Source organism: Protopterus annectens, chromosome 13.part0 (genome assembly GCF_019279795.1).
Source record: "Protopterus annectens isolate FY-2018-M chromosome 13.part0, PAN1.0, whole genome shotgun sequence".
In the NCBI taxonomy this organism is placed as follows: domain Eukaryota; kingdom Metazoa; phylum Chordata; order Ceratodontiformes; family Protopteridae; genus Protopterus; species Protopterus annectens.
In genome coordinates, this window is record NC_056747.1 from 749,250,746 (window position 1) to 749,274,341 (window position 23,596).

The following is a 23,596-nucleotide window of genomic DNA, read 5'->3' on the forward strand; positions in this document are numbered from 1 at the left end:
GCCTTTAAATGTATTCATGTGGTTGTGATGTCACTAGTACATTGGCTACATATGTAGGATTTTACAGAAGACATGTATTCTGATGAAGTCCCCGTTTTGAGGGGATGAAAGTGCTTAATGAATACTTTTTTACATTTTAATGCTCTAATAAAACATTTGGTACATGTGGAGAGTTGTGGTGAGTTCTGGCTGCAACACAGTGATTTTATTATCTTTATTTCATTTTGACAGTCACTGGGGTCATTGTTTAAACAGTTTTGACCTTTAAGACATTGGTAAACCCTAATTCAGCAATTCTTCAAAGTGAGGCATTTTATTAAGGGTTTTATTCATGGCAGAGTTCATGTACTACCACATGAAACGCCGATCTTTTGTCCATTTAAAAACCTCTTTTTACCATAGGAAAGGCATCCTATCTAATATAGGAAGAAATAATGTTTCAAAGTATAAAGTAATATAAACTGTCAAACAAGCTCCCAAAATTGTGTACAGACTCCCTAACCTACTCCAATGTTCCTATTTTCTGGATAGCATCAATAGCACTAAAATACACAATGTACAAAATCACATTCACTAACTGCAGTAGCTTTAGCAAAAGCAGCACAACTGAAATCTCTAATTCTGCCATGGCCGGCCAGTTCAAACTAAACCGAATCTCTGGTTTTATTAGCTCTTGCTACTTGATGATTCTAACTTCAAGATTGCACAGCCGAAAAGAGAGGGAAACAGTTTTGCAAACTGAATTTTCTTGCTTCTCTGTAGTTTTGCAGTCTTGAAGTTATATAGCTTTTAACAGTGACATTTGCCAAAATACCAATGTTTAAATGACACTAAACAGCAATCAGTATTCACTGAATGTCAAGTTAAAAAAAAAAAAAAAAAAAAAAAAAACAATAGGTCAACAGTTTTTTAGAACAATATATATACTTTTATTTGTAGAAAAGTTATAGCATGAAATGTGCTAATATTGGAACCAAACCTGATACACTGAAAAGGTGGACGGACTTTATCTGTAAGAATGTAGCTAAGCAACTAAATGAACACAAATGTACATGTTACTTATTTAAATGCATATTGTTAACTGATTTAGTTTCAGTAGACACCGCCTACATTCAGGGAAGACCAGAAGTTGCATGCTTACTGAATAGGGGAAATTTGGCCAAGATACTGAGGTAATTTTCCTGCTCTTTTTTTCACCCCGTTATGTGCCATTAGAATTTTTTTTTTTTTACATCTACCTGAGGTACCACCAACTCAGGCACATGGAACTCCAGTGCAACATCTCATCCAAAGGACAGCACCTCAGGAATGCAGTACCCTTTTATACAGCATTTGAGTGCTAATGCTGAAAAATGAATCCAAGTAGCTGACATGGAAACTTAGCATCAAAGGTGAATATGTAACCAGTTGTGCCATTGTCACTTTTGAACATACAGGGTCATCCCTATATGCAAAAACTGCCTTGATGTAGACGGATGTAACTAGACTATAACAAAGAGAGCTCAGGCTAACCATTTTTTAGAACACTATGATATAACTGTTTTTTTTTTCCTCTTGAAGGTTTTGTTCCAAAGTACTACAGGTGGTACTGTGTTTTTTATAAATAAATTCTTTAACATAGTAGGGACTTGAATGAAAGAGAAACATTTACATTATATTTTGGCATCTTTGCTTAGCAGATACTGTATACTACTGCACAGTGCAAAGCTCATTTAAACAATGGTAGCACTTATTTGCTGTACATAATAAATAAGTTTATATGGGAAAGGTTAGATTTTAACAAATGCATAACTTGTTAAGCATTGGTAAAGCCAAGTTCAGGCAACAGCTCAAGGGATGCATACATCTGACTTCACACAAAGCTATGTACTTAATAAAAATGGCTAAAGTTGGTGGTGAAATGAGGGTTAATGTACAGGTCTGTAATCATATTCCACACATTTCATCCGATCAAAACAGATACTTTAGAGGCTGTTCCCCTCATTCTCCCTTTCACTCATCTATGATTACTATATTATGTATCTGTGTGTGTATATATGTTAAAATATTACAACATTCAGTGTGACCTTAATGAAGTCACGGACTCAAAATGGTGAAACTGCAGGTAAAAAAGCCCATGAAAATGCATGAGAAAAACTGGCACTGTCATCAGCAACATTTATATAACACTTTCTAGCTGAAAGTATTTATTTGATTTTTTGCATAGGAATGCTGGGAAACAAATTCAGTTATGGAGTGTGGGGGAGGGGTCAGGGCTCGATGATCAGTGGGAGGATCTGAAAAAAATAAAAAAAGTTACACTTTGTTGTTAAGCATATGTAATAATAGTGTGTAAAACATGATCAAATTAGGGCAGATGAACACGTTTAATAAGACTGTAACATGTCAAGACTAAACAGTGACAGCATACATTGAAAATACAGCCTGTTTACCACACAGTATATGTAATTTTACTGCGTTTCAAATGTGTGAAAGCTTATTGACTCAGAAGGGACTGGAAGAAGAGAGATACCAGATATTGCCCACAGGAGAATGTGGTAGATTTGCAGAGCTGTAAACTAAATTAAAACAAAATTAAGCTTCAAAAGATCTAAGAGGATTTCTGGTGTCCTTCTCAGGGATTATCAGACATCACACAACCATGTGGAAAATTTTAAAAGAAAAAGAAGACTAAACTTGCTTTAACTTCCTCTTGAAAAAGTGGTTGGATGTCAACATGTTTTATAACAGAGTAAACCTCTATTATTTCTATAATCTTTTGACCACACAATGGTATGTAAATAAGCAAGTCATAGTAATTTATTACATCTCTCCATCAGAAGCTGTATGGCTTCCAATTCCTGACTTAGCAACATCGTACTTGCATGTGATCATCCATCATTTCATTCTTAGTGCCTTCCTCTTAGAACTCTACTATTCCACATTTTTTACAATCTATAAACTACAATCCCAAGAAGCTGGTATTCACCCTCATTATCCACTACCAAAGAATCTCCTTTTCACTTCATCTACAAAAGACTTGGACCATCCATGAGGAATCTCCCACTTTCCAGTTACCAAAGCCATTAATCATACTCATTCAAAAATCAAGTGAGTAACTTAATTTTGTAAGATTCAGTTCAAATGTCTCTACCTTCTTACGTGAAGACTCCATTTCATCCCTTGCCCCAGTAGACAAAGGCCTTCCCTGCTTCCTCCCACACCTTTGCTCAATCCTAAATATGTTTACTTACCACAACACACAAGCCACACTTACTGCTGACACATCTGCACCCATACTTACCTGTTTACGGATCCGTTTCTGATGTATTCTCACCTAGAACACAGCTTCGACCCAGTTTTATAAAATTTATCTAACTGCATCTTTCAAAAAAAGAAAATGTAACTGTTAATACAAACACTGCATCTAACACTGTATATTGTTCTGTATGTCTGTTTCACTTCAAATAGATTTTAGTGTTAAGTTTTTGCCTTTAATGTTATCCAGTATGCCAGGTTCCGTGGCACAGCAGGATATATTTCTGACTATAACACACAGGACATGGGTTGTATTAGCAGCAAAGGTACTGGAAATGCCAAGAAAGGTGGAGTAGAAGTGGGTGAGTAACTGATGCCAACTCACCCCTAATGGGGGAAGCAGCAGGGACATGCCTTGAACATGTACTCTGATGGTGAAACAGACGACCTCTAGGTGAAAAACTGAATAAAGAGACAACTGGGCAGGCAGCATGGGGTGGCTGCATTTTAGTACCATTGCACACCCACCTAATTTATGTAGCAAGCACAGTGGTGGTTGCTAGAGCAAATCACAAACAGCCCTGGTACAAGCCATACAGATGTCACTGAAGGTGATCTGTCTCTTTCTCTCACTCCACCAAGACCACAAATCCTTTCCCACCCCACCACGCCAGCGAAGGTACTAGCAACTCCCAACCAGGACAGTAGTATTAGTAAGAGTAGAGGATGGAAAAACAGAAGGGGCACCTAGCTTCTGATGATCAAACTGCAGCACCAGTGAACAAAACAAAACAAAAAATATCTTCTCCCTTCTTTAAGTGTCACATCCATACAAGATTTGCTTCTTTTAATTCACTTGCCAAATAAGTGAATGTAACTGTCAATAAGATAGATGGTTAAGTACTGCCTTTGTCATATATGAAAATGATATTTGGATCAGCTCATTTAGTAGCGTAACTGAGAAATGGAAGAACAATACTGAGAAGGATAACTGTTCAACTGTTTGAATGGTGTGTGATTAGTTGAACAATACACTGCACCGGGGAAATCTAATTTCCCTGAGGTATGATGAACATGCAAAAGATCTCATTAAATATGGAGGTGCTGTGATGACATATACTCCCAAAAGGAAAACAAAATACCCAAGTCTACAAAATCCAGTTTTGTAATGTGTGTGTTTTTCTCCAAAACACTATTTACATTCTCAATCATCATACACATATCCTTAACACCAAACAAGCAAATAAATGCCAAACCTCATGCTCAGCTTAACTTTAGATGTAGGGTATGGGCAACTGTCAGTAGCCTTAACACTTTTCAAACTGTTTGTCAAGATCTAATATCCCACCCATCTGCTGACCTAATTTACAACAGTCTACAGAACAGCAGCCTGTAATGTTAGAATCTAGACCACAGTGTCTGATGCATAAGCACCTGCAATATTGCATTTCTGCTAATTATTTCATTAGGAGGAAAGGAATTTCAGGGTTCTGACAACCACCTTTCCTTGATCACTTACTCTTTTTAAAAGGTAGGCATGTGTTACATGCTTCTAGCATGACTGACATCACAAATAGAAATTCTACCATCATCTTTGTGCAACTCTAAAATCAAATGCTTAGAAAAAGATGCTTTCAGTTTAGGATTTAGAGTCTAAACATGTTTATCTAAGACTACACACAACTCAAATATTTACAGCAAACCAGAAGTTCCGTTTTGTATCTTTCTATGATCAAAAATGCAACTCAACTAAACAAGTACATAAATCTACTTCTTTGGGGAAACGGATGCTTCTGAAAACACCCAAATACATTCTCTCCCATGATCCTGGACTGGGTAGTGAATGAAACAAATAAACTAATTTTTTTCAGTCATTTTCAGATGTGAAGACAGTTGTCAATGTTTCACATATGTAACAGCAAAGTATAATGGCTAAAAATTACCATGGGAATGTATGCCTAGCCTTCTTAAAATCCTCACAGATCAACTACTACTTTCTTATACATGCAGCACTTTAATCCATATATACTTTGCTCCGGGGGGGGGGGGGGGGGGTTGGGGAACGATGACACAAAACAGACTATCTAATGTGTTTGGAAGAGAAGTGTTATCAAAGATTAGTTTGAATCTCATGTAGTGGTCCTTACATGCTTGCTATAATCTCTCTTCACATGTAACAACCACATTCAGAGATGTTTACTGTATGACATTATGGCAGCCTGCTGCTTCTACTAATGTAAATTACAAATCTTGTGTCTGTACCACCACCCGCTTCACCATTTCCCAGATTAGAAATACACAATATTTATAAACTTCACATGTACAGACATTTTCCTATTTATCACGAGTTGCACAATGGAGCAGTCGTTAGTCTAGCCCTCACACAGCTTGGTTTTCCAGTTCATTTTTTCAGCTTGAGGTGATTTGTCTTCTGTGTTAAGTCTGCACTCATCACCACGTTCACAAGGACTTCCACTGGGTTTTCTGGTTTCCTCACACATCTCTATGACATGCTATGAATTAATTCGTAATCCTCCAAACTGCCAGAGGAGTGTGTGCCGAGCATCAGTGAGTGAATGAATGTGTGTGTGTGTGTGTGTGTGTGTGTGTGTGTGTGTGTGTGTGTGTGTGTGTGTGTGTGTGTGTGTGTGTGTGTCTACATGTGCACAACTTGCAGTTCATTGGTATACTGTCTGGGACTGGTTCATCTGCTTTGCGCCCAGGAAGTGCCATGGTACACCGTGACTCTCCCATGACTTTGGACTGGATAGTAAATAAAATTAATAAACTACTTTTTTTTAATCATGTTCAGATTTGAAGACAGATATTAATGTTCCACAAATGTAACTGCAAAATGTTAAGGGCTAAAAACTGCCACAGTAATGTAAGCTGGCTTTTTAAGATCCTGACAGATCAACAGCTTAGTAAGTATCTGTGAAAATATGAACAGAACGTGTGCAAGCATAACAGAAATGTCAGTTTAGAATATGAACCGGGTAGGTCAATATCACCTACTGCAAACGCCTGCTGCTGTTCAAGTCTCCCTTTTGTACTGCAACAATCTTGTTGCAACATTGCCTCCACAAATCCACTTAGCTACGGAGAAGTTACACAACTTGTAAGTCACTTAATATACCCATCTAAGAGAATGGCTAATGTTAGGACATATGTTGCTCGTACCACTAATAACCAAGTTTCCTGAGAGTTGGCTAATGGAATATCAAGGAGATGGTTATTTCAGATAGGCAAACCACAGAAATACTGGTCAGGAATTCATACTATTTGTTACATGATGAAACATGAATAGCCATATTTACACGTTTCAGGAGTTGGTGATTTGCTGCTCATAGTTACTTGTCTTACACAAATGTACACTGGGTAATTTTGTAATGTCTTTGTGATATTAAATTTCTTTGCATTATATATACTCATGAATGGTAATAAATAAATATGCTGTGTGAAACTTGAAAAACTTACTGAAAATTCAAACTCTGGGCACTGTGTCAGAAGACTTTCCACAGTAAACTGGCAATCTGTCACTAAATGGCACTATTTGTTTAATTTAGGGTGATGCCTAACTGAGAAAGAGAACTGTATACAATTTTTACTAGGATCATAAAATCATGGAACTGCCTTGCATTTGTATTTTTTTTTTATAATCTCTGGTTCCTGCAGTTAACGTCTGACAACAATAAGAAATCCTAAACTGAAGACAGGCAGCATTAATCTCACAATTACTGTTATTATACAAAATACACCACATAGTGCATAATAGTTAGGTTCACCGTATTCAGAAACAAATTATTACTTTATATTTGCAGTTAGCAGTGCTTTGCATAAGTGCATTTTAACAAATCATTTGTACCCAATTGTGGATGCTAAAACTACAAAGCTGAATTACATTTTTAATCTATGCTCAGCAAATCCAAAGCACAGTTCAGTGGTACTGAAGAGGTTTAATTAAATAAAAATAAATAAACTCCAAATCCAGCTTTTTTTGTAGCAAAGAATGCACCTTCCCAGCCCACTGCAACACCACCTAAATAGACTCACAAGGAAACACTTGCCAAATCGTACAAATGGTTGATTATATTTCACCCTTTCTTTCATACAAAAGGTTGACAAGGCACATATAAAGTACAGTATTTTTTATGTTGACAACAGCTTTTCTGCAAAACACCTGAATTAAAAACAATAATAAATCCACAAATGGTGCCTTGATGAAAGTTTAAAATGCCTAAACAATAACAACGAATACAAGTAAATGAGCAGTAAGGCCATACAGGCAAAACTCCAAACTAAAGGCACAAGAAGGCAAAAGGTTTCAAACAGGTGCAGAGGACCCATCCAGAAAGACCTTAACAAATAAAAAGGACTGTATGAACAATTATATCTATAAATACCTCAAAGATTTTTGTAAGCAGAATGTTTCAAAACATAAACTTACTTTTACTTATGTTGATGACAAGATGAAAATAATAAAACACACATACATACATAGTGCAGTCTGAATAGTTTGTGTGAATACATTCTTGAGTTAGTGTTGTGCAGAATTCCTGTTTTAATGGAATCTTACTGATGTTCCATAATGATAATGTGAGATTTAGAAATGTAAGTAAGTAAATGTGAGATCTACACACAGTCCAACACCAGGATCTGAACTGTAAATAAAAGCAAGAAACCAATACTTAGTAAAAATATGCAACTGTAATGCTCACTGAAGTTACTAGTAGGTTTTGTGAGAGTGCTCTCCTTTTGCTACTAAGATTTGGAAATCTGTGACCTGCTTCCTTAGCTTTGTGGCACACAGGCATGGGTGAGTGGGTGGGTAAGAGTGACTGAGTGGGTGAGTGAGTGAGTGTGTGTGTGCAAATGTGTTTGTGTGTACATACAGGCACAGGTGTACATCTAACTCTAGTAAATACAACTCAGGAATAATACAGAAAAAATGGAAGCAACAGCTCATCAGCTGAGTGACAGCCAAATGGTCATACTTGGCTGAAATTCACTTTCATCTAGCAAGACTGTTATGTTCAGGCTCTGCTCATTTTACCTAGCAATTTGCTACTTTTTAAGATGCAATCATTTCTGAGGAGACTGCATTAAGAATGGGGTTATAGCCCCTCCCCCCAGAAAAAAACACCCATGTTAAAAGTGAATTGATCACTTCCAATTTTTAATGTCTTACGTTCTGACTAAATGACATGGAACAAATTGTAGTTGTTCTGTGAAAGGCATCTAAAGGCTTCCAACAAAACACCTGATGTGTATCACATACCTTAAGAGGACAAAAAAAAGGAATTAAGCAGCTACTCAATAGGCAAACACAGAAAAGAGGCTTGAGATGGAACGGTGATGAATGAGCATAACATACTTCTGAAGCTCACTGAGGATATGGTGACAGGATGGTGGAGAGATACAGCATGAACAGATGCTAGGAAGTCCCTCTCATTGATACAGTGGTAGTTTCATGGAGCAAACTACCATGGAAAGAAGTGCAACTGAAAACACTGTATTGTGGCAATGCAAAATCCACCAGGTGAATGAAAAACACCAAATTATGCTCCTTATCAACTGAAATAATTAATTACTCAAAATAATGCTTTCTGATAAACCTTTTTAACAGCTAAGTAAAAAAGTTTCAGTTTTCTTCAACAGCAATTCTGCAATGACTTAAGTGGTATCCACTTGACTTATTGCTCGCTCAATGATGTCGCACAAAGTAATAGGGACACTGTAACAAATCTGTTCTGTAGACCAACTGAGTTAATTATGCATGACAACTTCAGTCACAAAAGCAGAAGATATGGTGAGGATCTTGTTCAGTTACACTGTGCAGAGCCGTAACATCTAATGGTAGGAAATTCAGTAAAATGTACCCAGACCAGATGTATGCTCTTATTTTTCTATGGGCCTACCATTACCATATACTGCCACTGACTTTATTTTACTGCTCCCTATAAGGAATTAATGATTTCAAAGAGCAACTGAAAAATGAACTATGTCAAACAGCAAATTCAAAAATTCACTGTTACACCTTTACAGTGATTTTACAAATGGGCTTCCCTCCCTGAACCCGTCAATATGGGGAAGGGGGGCTGCACCCACACACCTTTGCTGCCTATATGTGTGCGTATATATCTATATATATATATATATATATCTATATATATATATATATATATATATATATATATATATATATATATACGCACACACACACACACACACACACATACTAACTCTGAGACTATTACAACCTCAGACTTTGTATCTATTCCTCTCATGTGTACCTCAATTTCCACTGTTCCATGGATCACAATTACTGTTCTTAGGATTTCAAAAGATATTTTACGGTGATGCATTGAAGGGAGGCATACACTGCTGATGCATCAAGCACTAGGTAAGTGTCTTCCTTGAGATGTTTATAAATTTACATGTAGTTCAAGGTGCTACAAAACCTTATATTTTTCCCTTTGCTGTCCTACATCACCACATCCTGTGAAACCTAAAAATCTAAAATGGTAAATGAATCTGTAACACTGACCCACCAGTGAAGATGACAGACATGAAAGTACACCAATGTCAACTATTTTTGAAAAGGGTCTACTAGGTAGCACAGAGAGTGGGAAATCTATAAATAGGTACATTTTCATAAGATACCTCTATACTTCGGCATCAAAAGCTGGGAACAGGATGATGAACCTGCTATTGAACTGAAACCAATATGATATAGCCTGAATTTGTTCTGATAGCAAAAACATAATTTCTCCAAAATAAGGGAAAGTACAAATCGAAGCATTCACACTTCATCTGCGCACGCTGCTTTTGCTGTTAGTACACTAAAAAACTTTGCAGTGAGGGTGTGGAGAGTAAATACTAGATTAAAACAACAAGTAATCTCTGTGGTATCCCCGAAGTCTCAAACAATCCACTAAACAAGTATAGTGAGTCCAAAAACAAAACAGTGAAAGAAACTTCTCTGTGTGGGAGAGTTTCAGTCCATGTATCTCTAGTTAATCACTGTATATTAATCAGATCAGACAACAGTACTACAAGTAGCAAACTTCTCTGTGCCTTGCTTGGATTACTTTCGAATACTTAGTAATTCTGTACAATATTTCAAATTATATATTTACTTATTATTTTTTTTTTTTTTACTTTAGATGAGTTTAAGTTCGCTACTTCTCCTACTACTGTCTCATCTGATTAATATACAGTGATTAACTAGAGATATATGGACTGAAAACCTTCCACACAGAGAAGTTTCTTACACTGTTTTGTTTTTAAATATTAGATTAACATACACTACTGATGCTAACGTACTGAAAAAGTTACCACACACCATGGATAATGGAATTCCATTATAATCAACACCCAGGAGTAGTTTGCTGCTTTTATGCAATGCTCTCAACAACTTAAACAGTTTTTGTCATCCAATTTAAATGTAATGACATCACAAAATAGTTCCTCTTGTAAGTCTTAATTTAACTCATGTTCTTTGTGCATCATTGTTACTTCTACTACTACAGCTTGTATTTTAGTCTTCTTACAAACAACTTAAGGGGTCTGGGGGCAGATATGAGGATTTTTTTTCACTTAAGAGGGTTGGGATACATAGAACACACCCCTAAAGGTAGTGGATTCAGTAGAGGTGGGATAATTTAATGCAGCATGATTACAGTTTGTCCACCGAGTGAAATGAAACAGTATAATTGAATCTAAGGAGTCTATATTGGTCATCCTACAACTGATCAACCACCATCACCAGCCAAGTCTGACTGAAAGTTCTATGCCCTAGCATAATGCTAGCATACTTCACCTGCGCATCTGAGTGTACACTACAAAACATTTCACATGCTGATTTGATAAAGATCAACACTGCCTACTTAAAGAGTGAAAACTAAAAATTGCTGCCAAGGATGACAGGCTGACATCCCTTGCATGGGTACAGCTTATTTTACCCATGTGAAATGGGCCAACCAGCCAATTACAGACTATGCTTTATATCTGACTTTTTATATAAGGTATTGTAGTGGACAAAAATTAATATTTTAATAGAAAACAGCTTTATCAATAATGAAAATAAAGTTACCAGCTACATGAAAACATTAAATACCATGCAGCACACCTTTTCAGATGCTAAATATTACTTTTCTGTAAGTGATAAAGAACTACGTAGAAAATAATTGGGACATTTTTACTTTAAAACTACTTATGCAGGATAATAGATTTCAGAGAAAAATAAAATATGCATTTATCATCTTAAGCAAAAACAATAAAACTAATTTTTCTCATAAGTCAAGAAGGTTTTACTTACACAGGCAATAGTTTTAAACTCCCACATTCCCCCGAAAATACCACAAATGTAAGACCTTATACACTCAAAAGGCTCTGCAAAGCATGGCATTGCTGATTAGCACAGTAACTCATCTGTCACAACAGAACTGGAATGGAAGATCATAGAGACTTGTACCTTTCTCTTCTTAATGAAGTAAATAAGGGAAACCAGCAGATCCTGCCTGCTAACTACTCTGGAAGTTATCTTTTATTCTGCATAATACAGCTCCTGAAAAGCTGAAATCAAGAATGCCTCCACCAATTTGAGGCAATTAGGGGTCAAGACCGAGTTAGGAGATCTGTTTAATTGAGATGGTATGAGGAGAAAAAGGTAGAGAAGCTGGATACTTATGGCACCCAACCCCCTATTTTTTGTAAATTAGTGGTTAAAATGCAACAGTGCCAAAAGCTGAAGTGTCCTACAGAGTTCTGGCCCTCCATATTTTTGTAATGATCTACTGTGGTACTACAATGAAGTAAGCTATCCCTCATCTTCTTCTTCTTTCGGCTTTTTCCCGGTTAGGGGTCGCCACAGCGGATCACCGTCCGCTCATGATTGGCAGTGGAGTTTTACAGTGTCGAGTTGCCAGCCCGGCGCCCAACCTTCCACAGAAGGCACACACATGCATGCACTCACACCTAGGGCCAATTTAGTGTATCCAATCCACCTACAGCATGTCTTTGGGATGTGGGAGGAAACCGGAGAACCCAGGGAAACCCACGCGATCACAGGGAGGACATGCAGACTCCACAGAAGGCACCCCAGCCGAGGATCGAACCGGAGAACCTCTTGCTGTGAGGCGGCAACGCTAACTGCTGCACCACCATGGCTGCCCTTAAGTAAGCTATCCCTCATGTGCACCTAAAATAAAACTAAGAATGCATTGAGAGCTGGTGAATATTAAGCCATTGAGTCAGGACAGGACTGGAAAGGAAAGGCATTACTGACCATAAACTCAAAAGATGCAATACATTCCTGTCACCAGTATGCATTAAGAACAACGGCAATGGAGGAGCAAAAAAGTACTCTTAGAAAACTACAGGAAAATATAGATGTCATAAAAGCAAAAAAGGAAACCCTAAACACAGAACTCCCCACATATTAGGGAGAAACTGTATAGTGCCAATGAAATTTATATTCCCTCATCCCAAATGTAAACTATAAGCATTTTTAGCTATATGACCAAACGTTTTCAGCGCGCTGACCTTTGGGAAATATACATACTAATGTAATAAAATATCAATCAAAAAAAGCATAAACCCTGTTCAAGAACCAGCATACTCCACAGTCAGATGTGTACAGTGTGGAACAGTTGAATGCCAGATGGGCAGCTGCAATAAAAGAGAGTCTCCTCTTTTTTTTATCTTTCTTTTTGAGAACCCAGCACAGAATAAATAGCCAGATGACGTACATAAACCAAATGAGAAATAGACTTTGGCTCAGCTAAATTAAACTACTATGTTAAAATGGACAAAAAATGGATAGAGTTTAAAAGCTGCCTTTTTGTGCGAGACAACGATAATCATTCTATGAATTCTGTCAATCAAGCAAAGTAAGTTTCATGGAAAGGAAAACTGAAGTCTTAAAACAACAAACAGCAGCACATCGTGAAATTCTACTCATTCCCCTTGGCTTCATTGAAGGTATCATTTTTTTCAATGGGGAGACAGACTTGTCAGATGATCTGAATCTTATAATTCAGCAAACAGCCAGCTGGACTTCCTGTTGTTTCCCGATTAAAACTGATTACAGGAACATTTCCACAATCCATTTTAGGTTACACATGTATTTCTTCTTTCGCTTCCAGATTATGGCTTCAGTTGTATTTTACCATTTTCCATCATGCAAGATTTACTGACTGCAATTTCAGTAAAACAAAGTATAATTTTTTTTTCATCACAATGCAACTCTTGCCCCATGCAGTTTCCAAGCTGCAAGTAAAGTTTAGACACATCCTTTGGCTCAGTCAGGTCCAGTTCTGCAGGATGAAACTTCTGGGAAGGGCCAGAGGGAAGCAGTGGCAATGAACTGGCTAGACATCGCCATTCCTTCACAGGCTGAGGTTAGTGTTGTGCCATATAAATGTCCTGTCACTGATATTATGCTGTTGTTTCTGATGGTCTGGATTCAGTGTCACTATCACTCAAGAAAGATCGGCTTGAATATTTTGGCTTATATGTGGAATCATCGTCATCTTGCTCCTCATCTGATTTGGAAAGGCTTATATTTTTACGATACGATGGGGGGCTGTTTGAAAAGATAAAGCAGAAGAAATGTCAGAACCTTAATTATCATTACTTAAAAAATATAATAAAACGTAGTTAAAATGTTCAAACAACTCTTCAGCCCCCAGCAACAATGAAAATCCTATTAACATAAAAAAATTCTAATAAATTAAAATATTTCTTTTTTGATTAATTACTCTTCTAATAATGCTTCATAGGGCTTGATGAACCTGATTTAACTGTGGATGCTTACTGTACTAAATTACTTATTGCTGTTCTTCACAGCTAACATACTAGAGAGAGAGTTTTCGAAAAGGAGCATGCTGTAATCAGCTGGTCAATTGGAAACAGTGAATGCATTGTTCCATTCCCATTTTTTCCCAAGTGCTGTCCTTCAGAATGAGACTCAAACTGCATAATACGTGCTGTACTTCTCTGAATATATAATCCATAGTGCAGATGATGATGATGTTTGCAGCAGATTAGGCCATTATCATGCAATTCAAAATTGTTTTTCCTCCAAATTTTCTCTGAAACATCGGTATGCAATAAATGTAACATTTGATCTCTTCCTAAATGGAAAGGGCTCCAAGTCAGAAGAATGTGGAATCTAGTCCCCTTGCAATGGGACTAGCATGCCTGCTACCTAAACTCTGCAAGACAGCAGACAAACCATTGCTGTAACTGTGTTAGGGTTATCAATAAGAGTGTACAGGGGTTGAAAGGAATAAGTCTCTCAACGGATGACAAAAATGTTGGCAGCCTGTAGGCAACAGAGGACAATGTGAAGGGAATGAAAAAAGACTAATCTAAATAAGCACACCTTAAATTAAAGTAATGCACTTCAGAAAAAAAATATAAGAAGGGAGCACATCCTGCCAACAAGCATGGACATTATCTTTACTTCATATGATGCTATAAATGCAATAAGAAAACCTAGGGAACCTCTGAATGTATAACTGGAGAAATCATCACCAGAAAGTAGCGGCTGTTACTTCTTATGCATACACATGCAGAAGCTGCATCTCAAACACTGTGCGCAGCTACACAGTTTGTAAGGATTCAGAGAGAGGCGAGGGTGTGAAGACAAAATAAAACAGCACGATTAGCACCAAAATGCAACAGAGAATGAGAGATTAAAAGAAGGTAACAAGCACTCGCACAAGGAAAAAGAAAGGATGGGAAAGGGAAGATGTGATACAAACTTTAATGTACTTTAACTGAAACAAAGATCAGGATGGCAGGTGGCATCTTTTATAAGAAGAAATGCAGAATACCAAGAAAAGTACAGTTGTGTACACTTACCATAAATGTAGATGTTCAAGTGTATTCACTGTTGCAGTCATTACATTTGGGTTATCTGCTTGCAGTAGCCCTCAGTCGGCCTGATTAACAAAGTCTTGGGTCCTGCATTGGTTGCTGTCCCTTCTTCCATGACGTCAGGTCGTCAGGGGTATAAAACATGCAGCCAACTCCATTGCTTCAGTTTTTCTTGCCCCAGATGTCAGGTGCCCCTAATGGGAAGCAATTAAATCTATAAATACCAGGATATACCTCTAACAAAAAAGCAACCACACCAAAAAGCTTTTTGAGCACAGTAAATGAGAGTAGAGGTATAGCCAAAAGAAGAAAGGGGGCTGGAGGGAGGGTAACCAGGACTGCAACAGTGAATACATTTGAACACCTACATTTATGGTAAGTGTACACAACTGCACTATGTTCTTCATGTTTCACTGCTGCAGTCATTACATTTGGGTAGATTCCCAAAGCTAAGGTTGGGAGGAGGAATTTAAATAGAATTAGGACCAGCTATAAAGCCCTGCAAGATAGCAGTGGCAAAACCAGCTCTGGATTTACAGAAAATTGGCAAATGATAATGCTTGGTGAAAGTATGTACAGAACTCCAGGTAGCAGCTTCTAGGATGTACCTAGTAGGGACGCCACTGAGAAAGGATGTAGAAGTAGATGCAGCCCTGGTTGAATGGGGTCTGATGCCCTGTGGGATAGGTTTTCCATGGTGCTTATAGCAGAAATGAATGCAGTGGCCTATCCATTTTGAAATGGTTTGTTTTGAAATAACTTTCCCGTCTGTCGCTGCAGCAAATGCCACCAGCAGTTGTTCAGATTTCCTTTGAGGTTTAGTCCTGTCCAAGAAGAGTCTAAGCTGTCTGTGCACATCTAAAGAATGCAGTATCCATTCCCCTTTGTTCTGTGGGTTAGGAAAGAAGGTAGGCAAATGAATGGTCTGATTAAGAGCCACACTGGATACCACCTTGGGCATGAAGGAGGGATTGGTTCTGAGGAACACCCTGTCCACATGAAAGATGACGAAAGGTTCCACTGCCGTAAGGGCCTGTAATTCAGACATCCTTCTTGCAGAAGTGATGGCTAAAAGGAAATCTGTTTTCCAGGAAAGAAATTTTAAATCTGCAGTAACAGCTGGCTCGAAAGGAGGAAGACTGAGTTTCTCCAAGACAAAGTTTAGATCCCAGGCTGGAGATGGAGCTCTCCTGAGCGGCCTTAAATTTTTGGCCCCTCTGAGGAACTGCTTGAGCAGTGGGTGAGAGAACAGGGGAGGCTCTGTGCTATAATGAGCTGAAATGGCTGAGGCATGAATTTTGATGGAGGAAAAGAACAAGCCCTTATGAAGCATCTCAGTCAAGTATTGTAGAATCTGAGGTAAATTGGGTGCTGCTGCGTTCATTCCTTGAGATTGGTTCCAGGCACAAAATCTTTTCCATTTTGCGGCATAAGATTTTCTAGTACTAGGGCATCTTGCCTCTAAAATGATATCCATCACTGATTTACTGAGGGATGGTAAAGGACAGATTAGGTAATTAGCCAGGCTGCTAGGTTCAGGGTTTGCAGCTGAGGGTTTAGAATCTTGTTCTCCTGCTGAGATAACAGGGAAGGAGTCTGAGGCAGATGCCATGGAGCCAAGCATGACACACTGCGCAAGAGTGGGTACCAGTGTTGGCGAGGCCAGTCTGGTGCAATTAAAATCGTCCTTGTCCTGATTGATCTTTAGTAGTACCTTGGAGAGCAGAGGAGAGGCATAAACTAATAGGTTGTTCCAGCTGAAGGCTAGAGCATCCACTTTCCAAGCTAGCTTGTGGGAAATCCTTGTGCAAAATTTGTCCAGTTGATGGTTCTGGGGGGAGGCAAACAGGTCTCTAATCTGGGCTCCCACATTTGCTTGTCAACATGTTGAAAATCCTTGGTTCCAGTTTCCACTTGTGTGGGTCCATGAGGTTTCTGCTTAGTCAGTCTGCCAGTGTATTTAGTTTTCCTGGCAGGAATTGAGCTTGTAGATTCACTTGGTAGCTCAAGGCTGTGTTCCACAAAGCCATGGCTAGTCTGCAGAGGGGGGTAAGAATGTGTATCCCCCTGCTTGTTTATATACCACATGACAATGGTGTTGTCCGTCTTTACCATTAGTTGTCCTGGAAGAATGTGGTCCTTGAAGGCTGTCAGAGCATTCTGTACAGCTAACATTGCATGCAAAGTCTAATGTGTCTGTTGTTAAGATTTGGGTGGCAGGGGATAATGTGAATGGTAGTCCCCTGTTTTCGTGGCAGGCCTCTGCCCACCAATGGAACTCTAGGCACAGGCAAGGTATGATTGGAATCCTTGCTTCTAGATCCTGTGAATTTTGACACCATAGGCTTTTGAGACACCATTGTAGTTTCCTCATATGCAGCCTTGCATATGGAATTAGAAGAATGCAGGAGACCATGAACCCCAAGGCTTGCAGTATTTGCCTTGCAGATAGCTGTGTTTTTGTGGCCACTTGTTTGAAGTAAGTTGTCAAATGAATCCGTTTCTCTGGTGTGAGGAAAGCTATTTGGGAAGTTATATTCAAGCTTGCTCCCAGGAATATATATTGTTGACAGGGTACCAGGTTTGATTTCTTTTTTTTTTATGGTGAACCCCAGACAAGTCAGTACCTGTTGAACAAAGGCCAGGATCCAAAAGAATCTCCTTGCTTTCTGCCTGAATTAGACAATCGTCCAGGTATGGATATTTTTGAATATTTCTTTGCCTGCAAAATGCAATGACTGGAGCTAGGCACTTTGTGAATACCCTGGGTGCAGTAGATAAGCCAAAGGGCAGTGCAGAGAACTGATAGTGCATGTAGCCTGCTTTGAAGCATAGGTATCTTCTGCAAGACTCCCTGATAGGGATGTGCAGCTATGCTTCCTTTAAGTCTAGTGCTGCCAACCATGCATCCTTGCTTAGCATAGGAAGCAGCTGGTGAAGAGTCAGCATTCTGAAATTTGGAATCACCAGAAAGGTGTTTAGGGTAGAAAGGTCCAGGATAGAATGCCATGTATTGCCGTTTCTGGGTACCAGGAAAAGTCTTGAATAGAAACCTTGTCCCTTTTCCTCTTCTGGTACCAACTGAATAGCCCCCATGTTTAAGAGAGAGAGTACTTAATTTTGGGCCTCTGCCCACTGATTTGGGGGCAGATCTGGCCTCCCGCTTGGTGTTGGTAATGTGTGGAAGTGAAATCTGTATCCTTGGGACACTATATGTAAAATCCATTTGTCCTGAGTAATGAGTTCCCAGTTCTTGGCCTGCAGACCAATCTTTCTGCCTAAAGGAGCATTCAGTTGGGAAGTGCTTGGAAGTTTTAAAAGCAAGTCATTGAGACTGTTTTCCATAGGGGGAGTCTTACTACTCCCAGATTTGGGTGCAGAAACCCCCCACTGCCTAGTCTTGTGTGTCCCTTGGGACTGAAACCTGGGGTTTCTGGTGTGTCTGGGTTTGGCTTGAGAAGACCTGGAAGAGGCTGGAAAGGACCAAGTTTTAGAGGGCCTGTGCCTACTAAATCTAGGAGGCTGAACTTGTAAGAAATCTTTAACAGTTTGCATAGATTTAGCTTTATCTTCCAACTTTTTAAGAACTTCCTCAGCCTTGTTGCCAAACAGGCGGTCCTGATTTAAGGGAGCATCCAAAAATTTAGCTTTAACATGATCAGGCAATGACTGCTCCTTAAGCCAAGCATGCCTTCTGAAGGGACTATAGTAGAACACCGAACATTTAAAATGTCGAGTTTTCTAATACTGACCCGTTTTCAGCGAACGCTGAAAATATCGAAGAAACAGATAACCAAATTTTTTCCTAGGGAAAGAATTCAGTTGTCCGTTTCTGTTTCTTAGGTATTTTCAGCGCTCTGGTGGAAAGTTATGGTTCGTGTTCAGGTAAGTGTGCGATTGAGTGTGGGTTAGGTTAGTTAGGGTTAGGGTGCAGGTCAGGTATGTGTGCGATTGTGTGGGCATGAGGGTTAGGGCGGGTTAGGTGAGTTAGGGTTAGGGAGCGGGTCAGGTATGTATGCGATTGTGTTGATGTGAGGGTTAGGGTGGGTTAGGTGGGTTAGGGCGCGGGTCAGGTAAGTGTGCGATTGTGTGGATGTGAGGGTTAGGGCGGGGTAGGTGAGTTAGGGTTAGGGCGTGGGGTGAGGTGAGTGTGCGATAGAGATGGACCATAGGGTTAGGGATTGGGTTAAGGTATGTGGATAGTTAGTGGTGTGTGTATAGTTTAGTGTAGGGTTAGGGGTAACAGTTTAGGTATATGTGTGTGGATTGCTGTTTGTTTGGTGTGCTAGTGCTGTGTGTATGTGTTTTGGAACAGTGAATTTTTTTCCCTAGGAAAAAATTCGCTGTTCTGAATTTTCGATGTTTAGTATTTTCGATTGGTAGGGTTCGATTTTAGAACACTCAACATTTTGAATGTTCGGTGTTCTAATATAGACCCCTTCTGAACACAGACCCAGTTACATCAGCCCTGCAAGAGGCCTCTAATGAATCAAATCCACATTGCAAAGTATGTTTTCCAACCTGTTCTTCAGAATGCATTAAATCCTGTAACTCTTTATTTTCAGCACAGTCAGGAATCAACATCATTTTCTGTTTAAGCAATCCAATAACATGTTGTTGATACTTTAACATATGAAACTGGCAGTTTAAAGCCCTAATGGCTAAGGTTGCAGAAGTGTAAACTTTCTTACCCCATCTATCCAGAGCCCTGGAATCTCTATCAGAAGGGTTAGGATTTTTAGCAGTAGAAGCCTTAATGCCCTTGGGTCCCTGTGAAATAGTCTGTGGAGCCGCAATAGGATTTTTAAAAAGGAACTTGTGAGAATCAGGAACCCTGTAATATCTAACAGGTTTTCTGGGAGCAGGAGGCAAAGAATCAGGGGCCAAACTAGATTCCGAAAAGGCATCATCAACAGTGTCTAGTACAGGAGGTATAGCTAAAGGCCTATGCTGAGGCAGGAGTAAGAAATCCCTAAGCCTCTTTTTTGAATCAGAAAAATCCTGGCTTTCCCAGTGGAAACGATCCCTTAGAGTATGTAAGGTTTCACCAAAAGAAAAATCCTCTGGAGGGGAAGCAGAGGGAATACAGTCATCTGCATCAGAATCCTCATAAGCAGATAAGGGTAAATCCAGATCATCAGAAAAATCAGAATCCTGGTCAGAAGATTCATAAACAACTTCAGTCCTAGGTCTCTTAGAAAGGGAGGGGGGGGTTTGGCTTCCCCTGATTAGAGTTATAAGATGCCATTCTTATCATTTGTTTTTTAGGCATAGAGGCCTGAACATGCAGCCTGGACATCGGTTTCTTAAGCATGGTTTGAGATTTTGGCCTAAATGAAGAAGGAAGCGTCGGTTTAATATGCAAGTCCATAGGCCTGAATACACCCTCAGAAGCCGGTGCCTGCACAGCGGCTCTGGACCCATCCAAGGTAGAGACAACTGCAGGATCCACAGTTGAAGCATCTTGCGGCATACTGGACTCCGAATGGGTCTCAGTAGAGGCCTGCGAGTCAGAAGTAGCGGGTATCAGGAGCTGCGAAAGCACCTCACTGAGTACCGGCGAACTGGCGACTGGCTTAGGAGAAGCGTCGTCGGCAGCTTTGGACCTTGGCGGCCTGTCTCTGTCTTTATCTTTGTGTTTTTTTGGAATCCCGGTAGTTGGATGGCTTACCAACGACATTTCTGGATAATTAAACCGAGAACCAAAATATTTAGAAGGGAAAATATACCGACGACGGAGTGCACTGATTGAATAAAGCACAAAACCAACAGCAAGGTATGTCGTGGTCAGGGCATAGGCAAGGAATACAGTACGAATGAAAATCTTTGTGAGGTATTTGCTTTTCACAAGTAATGCAATTATTAACTTTTACTGACATCGGTAAGGATCAAGAAAAAGTTTCCCCAACGGGGTACTTAGCTTTAGTTGAAGACTTCGGTTCTGAAACTCAAAAATGAAAATTTCAGGAGTCGGCCGACTGGCACTTGCAAACTGCTTCTGCTTCGGGCACCGCACGGCAAGAAAGACTGATATAATGGCATCGGCTGCATGTTTTATACTGACGACCTGATGTCATGGAAAAAGGGACAGCAACTGACGCAGGACCCAAGTCTTTGTTAATCAAGCCGACTGAGGGCTACTGCAAGCAGATAACCCAAATGTAATGACTGCAACAGTGAAACACGAAGAACATCTACAACTTGATCATTGGGATGGGGGAAGTGATGACAGAAAATCATTTATTTACTGACATGGACCAAGCTTCCACATAAAAACAGTGGAGCAATTCATGTTGGGTAGCCACAGGCTAAGTGGTGTGCATGAGACGACAATACTGGATTGTGATAGCGGTCTATTCAAATGTATAGAAATGGCCATAAAAATGTAGTCCCAAATGGCCCTTGTCTGCTGTATTTTATGCTACCTCCCACCACCAGCTCTTGGAACCTGCTACTATAGAAATATTTACTAATCTCTCTCTCTCCCTCTCTGTGTTAGCTGCTAAAGTCTCAAATGCATCCCTAAACCTGGACTGTCACCATGGCAAGAGGTAAAGTACCGCTGTGTACACTTACCATAAATGTAGATGTTGGAGTGTATTCACTGTTGCAGTCATCACACTTGGGTTATCTGCCTGCAGGTAGCCCTCAGTCGGCCCGAATAGCAGTGTCTTGGGATTTCTGTGTCAGTTGATGTCGCCTCTTCCATGAAGTCAGGTCATCAGGGGTATAAAGCATGCAGCCAACACCATTACATCAGTTTAGATGTCAGGAGCCCCCAAAATAGGAAGCTATTACTTGGTGTGGAACACCTCCAGTAAAAGCAAATACCCCTGCCATAAAAGATGGCCATAAAGAGGATAGGTAGAAAGGATATAGAAAACCAGGGGGATGGGGGGGGGGACCAGGACTGCAACTGTGAATACACTCGAACATCTACATTTTTGGTAAGTGTACACAACTGTACTATGTTCTTCATGTTTCACTGTTGCAGTCATCACACTTGGGTTGATTCCCAAATCTGAGGAAGGGTGGAGGCAGTCAAGAGGTGTTAGGGCTGGCTAGCAGGCCTTGTAAGACTGCTGTATCAAATCCAGCTCTGGATTTAGAAAATATAGGTAAGTGGTAATGCTTGGTGAAGGTGTGTACAGAACTCCAGGTTGCAGCTTCTAGGATGTCCCTGGTAGGGACTCCCCTGAGAAATGCTGTAGAGGTTGAAGTAGCTCTAGTGGAATGAGTTCTGATCCCCAGAGGGGTAGGTTTTCCATGGTGCTTGTAGCAGAAATGGATGCAGTGTGATATACATTTGGAAATGGTTTGCTTTGAAATGGCCTTGGCTTCTGCCCCTGTAGCAAAGCTGACTAGCAGCTGGTCAGATTTTCTGAAAGGCTTAGTCCTGTCAAGGTAGAACCTGAGCTGTCTGTGCATGTCCAAGGAGTACAGGATTCTTTCCCCTTTATTCTGAGGATTAGGGAAAAAGGTTGGCAAATGGATGGATTGGTTTAGAGATACACTGGATACCACCTTGGGCATAAAGGAAGGGTTAGTCCTAAGGGAAACCCTGTCAGCATGGAAATAATGAAGTGCTCCACTGCCATTAGTGCCTGTAACTCAGACACTCTTCTTGCTGAAGTAATAGCTGGAAGTAAGGCTGATTTCCAAGAGATGAATTTTAACTCTGCTGAAGCAGCATGTTCAAAGGGGGGAGGGGGGAGCTTCTCCAGTACAAAGTTAAGGTCCCAGGTTGGGGTGGGAGCTCTCCTAGGGGGCCTTAAATTGTTAGCTCCTCTCAGGAACTGTTTGATGAGTGTGTGAAAAAAGAAAGGAGGCTCAGTATTATAATGAGCTGAGATGGCAGAGGCATGAATCTTAATGGATAAGAAGGACAGGCTCTGTTGAGCAGCCCTGCTAGGTAATCAATAATTTGAGGTAAGTTGGGCACAGCTGTGTCCTTTCCTTGAGAATGACTCCAAGAACAATATCTTTTCCACTTTTCAGAATAGGATTTCCTAGTACTAGGCCTTCTGGCCTCAAGGATGACGTCCAGCACCTGTTTTCTGAGGGATGCTGGTGGTGCATTTAGGGAAAAATCCAGGCTGCAAGGTTTAAGGTTTGCAGCTGTTGATGCAAAATCTGTCCCTCCTGTTGAGACAGCAGGGAAGGTGTGTGATGCAGATGGCAGGGTGGCACTGTTGTCAGATTGCATAGGAGTGGGTACCAGTGCTGGAGTGGCCAGTCTGGTGCAATAAGGACTGCCCTTGGCCTGTCCTGTTTGATCTTGAGTAGTACTCTTGAGAGGAGGGGCAGAGGAGGAAAGGCATAAATTGAGTTTTTCCACATGTAAAGAATAGTGCATCCACCTTCCAGGCTCTGTTGTGAGGGTTCCTGGTGCAAAATTTGCTCAATTGGTGGTTTTGGGGGGAGGCAAAAAGGTCCACCTCCGGTGTTCCCCACCTCTGGGTTAGAAGTTTGA

At 40.0% G+C, this 23,596-nt stretch overlaps 1 protein-coding gene across 7 annotated transcripts in view; it reads right to left on the bottom strand.

The window, feature by feature from the left end:
• Positions 1–13,060: 13,060 nt before the first annotated feature.
• Positions 13,061–23,596, bottom strand: part of MYO18A (myosin XVIIIA) — a 2,129,602-nt gene continuing 2,119,066 nt past the window's right edge. For 5 of the 7 annotated variants that reach the window (XM_044054446.1, XM_044054441.1, XM_044054443.1 and 2 more), the window contains one exon: positions 13,704–13,825. Coding sequence is in view for 2 of the 7 variants with exons in the window: in XM_044054445.1 (XP_043910380.1) it covers positions 13,678–13,825 (148 nt within the window). In the remaining 5 variants the exon portion in view is untranslated. Of the gene's footprint in view, positions 13,826–23,596 lie in introns of all 7 variants that reach the window. The other 2 variants (XM_044054445.1, XM_044054444.1) reach the window with 1 other exon arrangement.